Source organism: Gymnoscopelus microlampas (genome assembly GCF_963454915.1).
Source record: "Gymnoscopelus microlampas genome assembly, chromosome: 7".
NCBI classification, from domain to species: Eukaryota; Metazoa; Chordata; class Actinopteri; order Myctophiformes; family Myctophidae; genus Gymnoscopelus; species Gymnoscopelus microlampas.
The window spans coordinates 30592417-30601161 of record NC_139944.1 but is presented as its reverse complement, the minus strand read 5'-3'; the positions used below and the strand labels follow the sequence as shown (position 1 = coordinate 30601161).

Genomic DNA, 8745 nt, shown 5'->3' with positions numbered 1-8745 from the left:
TGTGTGTGTGTGTGTGTGTGTGTATGAGCTAATCAGGTTAGCCCTCTGGCACTGATCATATTGTGCCTGTGCTCCCTGCCGCAGATTTCAATCGACAATGAGATTGACGTGTTGCCAATCACTTACGGCTAAACTGATCAAGGGACTGTCCTCTGATTCCCTGTAATTCAGTGCAAAAGTGGCTGGAGTGTGTGCGCGTGTGTTTGTGTGTGTGTGCGGGCGTGCGTCTGCATGTGATATGGAGGGGTCTGGGTTTTGATGGCACAAGCTGTAGTTTTCACCTCTCTCCGAATGCAAACAATGCACTAACGATCCCTCCTTTCTCCCTCTCTCCCTACTCGCAGGTCTGAAAGGCATCCATCATAATGGGGCTCCTAAATCTCTGAAGAGGCTGCACAAAGGAACAAGGGAAGAGGAAGAATAAAGCAAGGAGGGGAGGGAGAGAAACGGAAAGGAGAAAATAAAGCAAAGAGGACAAAACAGTTGAAGGAGGAGGAGGAGGCGGAGGAGAAAGGAAGAAGATCCTCGCGGGGGGTTTGCTGAGTCGAGGCTATTGACCCAGCGAAAACAGACAGAAGGGGAGAGAGATAGAGGGACGCACGTTTGAAAAGAAGGGATTTGCTCTATCCTTTGGGGGTGTATATGCTACCTTCCCACCCCTCAATCCCCTCATTCGGACATCCTCTCTCTCTTCTGTGTGAGTGACGGCTTTGACAAAAACAAAGCAAACAATGTGTAGAAAGAGACTGAGTGCCGGCGGCCCGGGTTCAAGCCTGGGGCTGGGTTTGATCCCGGCCAGGACTAGAGCCTTGGTGGTGGGCATGCTGCTGGTGTTGGCGGGGGCGGCGCAGAGCGAGATGGCGATGCAGCGGGGGATGGTGATGGTGGAGGGAGAGACGGAACGAGGAGGAGGAGACCTGGAGGCCTCCATGACCTCCTCGCTCCTCCGGGGCTTCCAGGAAGGGGTGGCCGGCATGCGGGCGATAGAGGACGAGGCAGCGGCGGCGGCGACTCGGCAGAACGCGGTGGCGTTCCCAGACTCCTCGGCGGCGGTCGGCCGCGTTTTCCAGATGAAGGTGCCGGGCAAGACGGAGGATGCTTACCTGGGCGACATTGTCAAGGTGAGTTCAGTGTGTGTTGGTTTGTTGGTTTGATGTTTTGTGTGTTTGTATTAGGGATGGGACGATAATCTTTGTTATCGTTTATCGTGATAAAAACACACGGAACCACTTAAACCCTCTAGAATTGGTAAAACGCACCTGTAAAGGATAATAGTCTTTTTTTCACTCTCTAAATCTCTTAAAATCAAAAATAGCCGATCTACAAGTTCACAACGCGTGGCGTTGCGACGCGTTGTGAGCTTGTAGATCTGCTAGTTGTGGCAAATGTTCCACCCCAGACTATGGACACTGGGGTTCAAGTGGTTAACAAAAGTGGCATTTTGAGAGTTTTAAGCATATTTTGATTATCACGATAATACCGTAAATCGCAATTATTTTGGTCACAATAATCGTGACATGAAATCTTCATATCGTCCCATCCCTAGTTTGTATCCATGCTATCCTGCAACTTTGGCTTCAAACTCACTGTAAATCAACACCGTCTGTGCGCAGTCACAGATGGTCAAACACAGTCCGAGACATAATGGACCGGTGCTTTTGGCCTGAATCAGAGGGCTGACTACAAATGGAAAGGAGGATTAAACTTTAGCCATTTTTCATGAAAAATTTGTCGGAGGGAACGTGGAGGTGTCTGCCACCGCTCACAGCCTCTGTCCTGAGGCTCTTCACTGTAATATGTCCCCTTTTTAATTGCGTTGCATTCTCCACAATGGCCTATGAATCCTCATATCAGAATTGGAGGCTTTAGGCTCTCTCTCTTTCTCTCTCTCTCACTCTCTCTCTCTCTTTTCAAATTTTCAAACTTCTTTTAACTATTTAGATAATCTCTCTCTCTCTCCTTCCTTCTTCCTCTGTCATCTAGACTTCCCTAATGACTCAGGCTTTCAATATTTGATCACTCATTCCCCCTGCCCATCCTCTCTCACTGATCCATCTTCCTCTCTCCCTCCCTCAATCCCTTTACACTTTCCTCCACTCTCTCTCCCTCCCTTCATCACTCCCTTGCTCGCTCTCTTTCTCTGTATATGTTATAGCTATGTCCCCCGTCACCCACTACGTCACTCTCTCCATCCCACCATTCCTCTCCTCCCCTCTTACCCTCTCTCCTTGCTCATCCTCACCTTCAATCACAGTTGGGAGACAACAGGATCCCCAAACGCTGCTACTTTTTAATCAAAAGTTTCAAGTTGGTTAATAAAACCATTAAGAAATCAGCATTCAATAATGACATTACCATTTTATTCATTTGATTTCTTTCACCTCTATTTACCCATGGGAAGATTCGCTGACCACTTATTATTTTTTTATATCTCATTGCTTCACACAGTTACACATTCACACCTGGGAGCTGCCTAGTACAACCACTTATGGTTCGCACAAAGATATTTTGCATGAAACTTATTGAACACATTCCTGCTCCCTATGGTGGCCCGTTGGCCTTTCCTCTAGCCTAGCGCCATCCTTAGTCCAAAAGGCATGTGGCTTAGAACATTATAAAAATAATAATAATTACGGTAAAGTTTTGCTGCTGTGTACAACGTGTTTGTCCTTCAGTACATACACAACAAAAGAATTTGGCTGGATTTTAGACTTTTACCCATAGTTTTAAATAAAATAGTTTGTGCCATATGCAGTTTGGCTGACTGGGTACAGATTGTACTGACTGGCTGACTGGGTACAGATTGTTGACAGGCAACTGTGTGTTCTATAATTGATTTATACTGGATGTGATGGTCATTAGGAACGTCTTCTCCTCTTCTCTCCTCGGGTGTTTGAAACATGCCAACTGTTTGAAATTCAGAGGTTCAGTGCTCAAGCCTGAGGGCCACACACACACAAATACAAACGCTAGCTTGGTCTTTCCGTTTGTAACACAAACAGTCACACACACACACACACACACACACACACACACACACACACACACACACACACACACACACACACACACACACACACACACACACACACACACACACACACACACACACACTTATACACATTAAAACGAACAAATTAAGAATACTGGCACCAAGCGATTCGGTGTCTTCCTTCTTTCTCATCTCTATTCTTTGCTTTCCTCCTTCCTCAATCCCTCTCTCTTCCTCTCTCTCTGCCTCTTTCTCTTCCTCTCTTTATCCTTCTGCTGTTTCTGCTCCTCAGAGACAAACACTTTCATCTACTCATCTCTCTCTCTCTCTCTCTCTCTCTCTCTCTCTCTCTCTCTCTCTCTCTCTCTCTCTCTCTCTCTCAGGGTTGGGCAGTATATCGATGATTTTTGTGCATCATGATAACACAAATGTGTTGTCTAAATTGGTGCTAAAATGTAATTATCAGCTAAAAATACACTTTTAGTTTGTCTCCTAGCATGCAGTTTAATGTAATGATTATCAGAAGAAAGTCTTCTGTTATCGTGATATCTCTCCACTCTATCTCTCTTCCAGTCCTTACCTCGCCCTCTCTCTCTTCTCTGCCCTCTCCCCCCTCTCTCTCCTCCCAGTTTTCCTACCTCTACCTCGCCAATGTCTCCTACCTTTTCCCCTCTCTTGCCTCTCTGTCTGCTAAAACTCGCTCTTTAAAGTAGTGGAGTGATGGGATGGAGGGCCCAGAGAGAGGTAGAGGGTGGATGAGAGACAGGGGAGTGAGATATGTGGGGAAAACAGGGGGGAGGGGGGGTTAGGAAAAAGAGATGTGGGGGAGGGGAGATGGAGAAGAGAGTAAATAGGGGAAAGAAATAGGGGAGAGTTCTTGTGTGAAAGGAGGTCAAATAACAGGGAGAAAGAGAGAGCAGGATGGTAAGGTGCACTGTAACCGAAAGGTCACAGATTCGATCCCCCACAACAGCCCCAAAATGCGTAACTGTGGACGATGTGTCCTTGAGCAACACGTCAAAAATACTCACTCACTGCGAGTCCTCTCGATAAGAGCATGGGCAAAAGGTCTAAAATGTTAGCACCGTTCATTTTGTCCTCCATTATTCCCAATTTCAACACTGCCTTCGGTCTCTTTTTTATTTACCTCCTTCAGTCCTCTTGAGTCCCCCCCCCCCTAAGAAATTCATCGCTCTCCCTCCTTCCCTTTCTCTTTAGAAAGTGGGCCCCCTCAGGTATTTGTAAGGTCGGGGCTCAAGGTTGCAGAGCGAAAAGGCCAAATCAATTTCTGCGCCTGGTGCTGCGTTCTCATACTAATGGCCTTTCCTTATGAAAATCTTTGACAGTGTTTATGGAAGTTGCCCTTCACGTTCACCTTTCGCGTGTGCATGTGCCAATGAATCTAAGACTGTTTTCAAGTGTCCACTATGTGCCTGGGGCCCAATGGGGGCGGGGGGTCTCGAACTGAGGGTCGGGACATATATCAATGCTGCTCAACTGGTTTCATACTGGGGCCTCCAGTCTCGCATTTTTAAAGTGAACATTTTTAAATCAAATCTTTTTCTTCTGGAACTAAATATTTTGAGATGGGGGTTAAATTTGTTGTTTCAAAATATATATGTATTCAAAGATTTGCACAAATGTTCATGATTTTTCTAAAATAGCAGATCCGCAAGCTCATAGCGCGGCCCGAAGTGACGCGCTATGAGCTTCTAGATCTGCCATTGTTTTGTGTAAAAAAATAAAAAAATATATGACTAAAATCTAAAATGACACAGATGGGTTCCCGGATTGAATGGGTTAAACGTTGTCCAGAACCCTATCAGAAGAACATCTTGAATCCCATTTCTGGATCTTGAGCTGCTTGTTGAGACACTGCGCTAGATGATTAGGCTATGGTAGTAGGAGGAGAACATTTCTCAAGTTCTCTAGTTAATGGATTATAAAGGTATAATGTCTTTGTAATGAATGTTTCTTTTTCCATGTACAATAATTAGTGTCAGTAGCCTGGAGGTTTCTTCCAATAATGAATCAAGTGAAGGGGACATGAAATAGAAAATAACATCATAGCTCAGAGTTTGGGTTTAATAATTAGAAAATCCTTCTACGCTGTAAAACCCAGGCATTTCTCTAGTTTTGTTTTCATGGATTCCTTACCACAAGTAGCATGTCCTCATCTACCGACATATAGCCATGTGTAAAAATGTAGCATACGTTTTCATTTTCAGCGTTCAGTGTGTTACATTTAGATTTGTTTACTGTCATTCTCCAGAGTTCCATACCGTAGCTCTGCTCGAGGTGCGGGGAAACACTTTGAAAGACTGAGCTGATACACAAACACACACAAACACAACATCCGATCACACTCAATCCCCCTCCGGACTCACATAGACAGACGCGGCCTCGTTCTCGTTCTCCACGCGGCTCTTGATTCACATTCAGGCGGTCTTGCCTGCGGTGCTGGCTGCGTGGCGGAGGTGTACTGCAGCATCTGTGTGCAGGTGGCGCTGGGATTATCACACCCAGCGGTGGGCACAATGTGTAAGATTATTAATGAAAGCGCCCTTAAAGAATGAGGTTATGGCCAACAGATGAGTGCTCTCAGTAGCCTCATTACTACAATTACCAACGTAATTAGCTGACTGGGTTGCTCGCTGGCTGTATGGCTGGCTAGCTAGCTAGCTGGCTGGTCTTTTTTTGCGCTAGTTCTGGGAAATTGCCAACACTTGCTGGAAATTATTTTGTATGGGTCGCTCAGAAAAAGGTTGCATTCCAGTACTAAAGTGTGTGGGTGACTAACAGGAGAGTGTGCGTGTGCGTGGGCTTGTGCGTGACTGTGTGTGTGTGTGTGTGTGTGTGTGTGTGTGTGTGTGTGTGTGTGTGTGTGTGTGTGTGTGTGTCTGTGTATGTGTGCGTGCACACCATCATGAATGGTATGCTAGTGGCCATTCCAGAGTGAAAGTGTGTGTGTCTGGCCTATTGATATGACATGCATCAGCAGTATCACAGCGTGCAACGTGCGCGTTACGGATGTGAGTTTGCATCCAAAGTAGTGCTGGTGATATTAGAGCTCCAGAGTTTGAAATTTGCAGTCCAGCACACTAGCTTACCCCTCTTGGAGGCATAAACCCCAGAATAACAAACTGTCATCTTGATAAATCAAGTGTGTGTTTTGTGCGTGCGTGCGTGCGTCCGTCCGCATGCCTACGAATGTGTGAGATAGCAGAGCAATAGTGTGTATGCATGAGAGAGAGAGGACATAGAGGACAGAACAGAAGACATTCTAACTTCATTTTATCATCACCAACAAAAGTCTGTGTGTGTGCATGCGTGCGTGCATGTGTGCGAGTCACTGTGTGAGGGCACGTGTGCATGCCGTATGTTCTTATGCACATTTCTTCAACATACTGTTGGCGTGTGTGAGCGTGTGCAAGTACAGTATGCGAGAGCGAATTACTCTGAACACCTGCTTTGTGATCACGTGCGAGAGAGCAAGACTGTGCGTGTGTGTGTGTGTGTGTGTGTGTGTGTGTGTGTGTGTGTGTGTGTGTGTGTGTGGGGGGGGGGCCCAGCGGGCAGTGGTGGGTTGTGTGGTTGTCAGAACACATTGACTGACCCGTGTGTACCTCTGCTGTCCTGATGAATGGAGACAGTAGCTAGTTGTTGTAAAGGGCCAGTCCCCCTGGGGCTGTAATGGTGACAAAACAAAGAAGAATAAAAGAAAAGACCCCCTCCTCTCCTCTCCATTCTGCTTCATCTCTCTCTCTCTCTCTCTCTCTCTCTCTCTCTCTCTCTCTCTCTCTCTCTCTCTCTCTCTCACTATTTTTTTGTCTCTCTGCTTCTCAATTTCTGTCTTCTGAATGGTTTATAGTGATAAACCATTCTTTTTAGAAAAGGTTACTTTTTTCTGTTATCTATGACTCTTGCTTTTGCTCCCTCTCCTCTCTGACCTTGCAGCCCCCCCTCTCTCTCTCTCTCTCTCTCTCTCTCTCTCTCTCTCTCTCTCTCTCTCTCTCTCTCTCTCTCTCTCTCTTTCTCTCCCTCCCTCCCTCTCTCTCTCTTTCTCTCTCTCTCTCATTTCCACAGAAAGCACTTCTGCCTCTCTCACCGCTGACTCCACTGCGGCTCTGAACAGTGGCATTCTCACTGTCATTCCTTTATGCGTGTCCTCTCTTCCTCTCTCTCTTTAGCCTCTCTGTCCCTGCATGCCATTCCTTCCTATCCTCTCTTTCTATTATTATTATTTTCTTTATTTCTATCTCTTTGTCAGGTTTCTCTCCTTCCATACTGCACCATACTTCTCTCTCAGTAGAGAGAGACTCACCCCAGAATCCCCTGCTGTTGCACAGCCATAGCTGGCAGGCTGGCAGTGGAAAACTGGCATTCCAAAGAGGGAGGGAAACCCAAAGATAAAAACACACGCACATATACACCAGAATATATGAGTCATCATAGCAGGGGCAGCTAGCACCACCAACGGTTACTGGCACTCAAATGGTGGTGGCCATGTTGCTATGTAGCTAAACATACAGTAGGCGGTCCTGGCCTTCATATGTTCCAAATTATACACTCCGCAACATTCATTCATAATTGGGGGATGGTGTTGTTTTAGTTGGTGGAGTTGTGTGTTTTGGTTTATTTGATCAAAATAGTGTTAGCTAAGTGGGGGGAGGTGGCTTCACATCTATCCACGGGGGTATTTGCAGCTCTGTATTAATTCTCTGAATTAATTCTCTTTATTTTATTGTGGCCTTTCCGTCACCTTTTTTACATTTTTAAATGTTTTCCCCGTCACTTGTTAGTTTTAGATTAAGCAGAACACTGCCAAACAGTGTGTGTGTACAGTAGCTGAACTTTCAACATTTGTAAGGAGAGAAGGGAAAAAATAATATTTGAGGAATCAACATTGTAAAAGAAAAAATGTGAACTAAAACAGAAAGCTTTTCGATGTTTTCTCCGCAGCCTAGCAACCGAGGATCTGGACAGCGTCCAAACCTCTGGTTTAACGTCTTTAATTACTCTTTAATGCGACATATCTAAAATGTAGCTATTTGTTTAACCACTTGAACCCCAGCATCTCTATCCGCCAACGAGCTTGTAGATCGGCTATTCTTGGCAAAAAGATTTGGTTAGCCTGATAAAAGAGCGAACCAAGTACAGTTGCCAAATATAGAAAAAATATGTGTGTGTTTAAGTAGTTAAACTGATAAATAACCACTTCTGGCCACCAGGTGGAGCACTTTCCCAAAAGTCTGTGTGGTTAGATACCACGTGATAAGTGTGTCTTACAGTAAAAGATGTGTATTGCACACAAATGTATGTTGAACGTAGTAGTACCCATATTGAGTATGTAGTACAGCGTATGGGATTCTGGCCCAACTAGAACCTGGTATCCAGCAAGACTGTTGGAGGCCCAGGGGAACGGGGAAGGGGTTGCAGTGTGAGCGAGATGCTGCTTTCTTTGGTTCTGCAGGATGACTAACTGGCCCACAGCCACGTTTGGAGTCTGGAGCATTGTGTGCTAGATTATATTTAGATACTGTTTGCTTACACGTTTACCTGTTAAGGCAAAGAGACACAGAATAGGAACTAATTTATAGGTTTTTCCAACTTGCATCGTTTCCCGACTTGCCTTGTCCCTGAGTAGTACAATACATTTAGCTAACAATGGGTACAGCTATGGTTTGTTTTTAGTCAACTCAGCACTTAGCCTTAGTGGTAAAATATTTCATTCCTTGAATTAATTTGATTTC

At 45.4% G+C, this 8745-nt stretch overlaps 1 protein-coding gene across 1 annotated transcript in view; it reads left to right on the top strand.

The window, feature by feature from the left end:
* Positions 1–8745, top strand: part of dag1 (dystroglycan 1) — a 60694-nt gene that overhangs the window by 33928 nt on the left and 18021 nt on the right. Inside the window, exon 2 of the mRNA XM_084061324.1 lies at positions 345–1121. Within this exon, the coding sequence (XP_083917450.1) occupies positions 732–1121 (390 nt within the window). The 5' untranslated portion in view covers positions 345–731. The remainder of the gene's footprint in view (positions 1–344; positions 1122–8745) is intronic.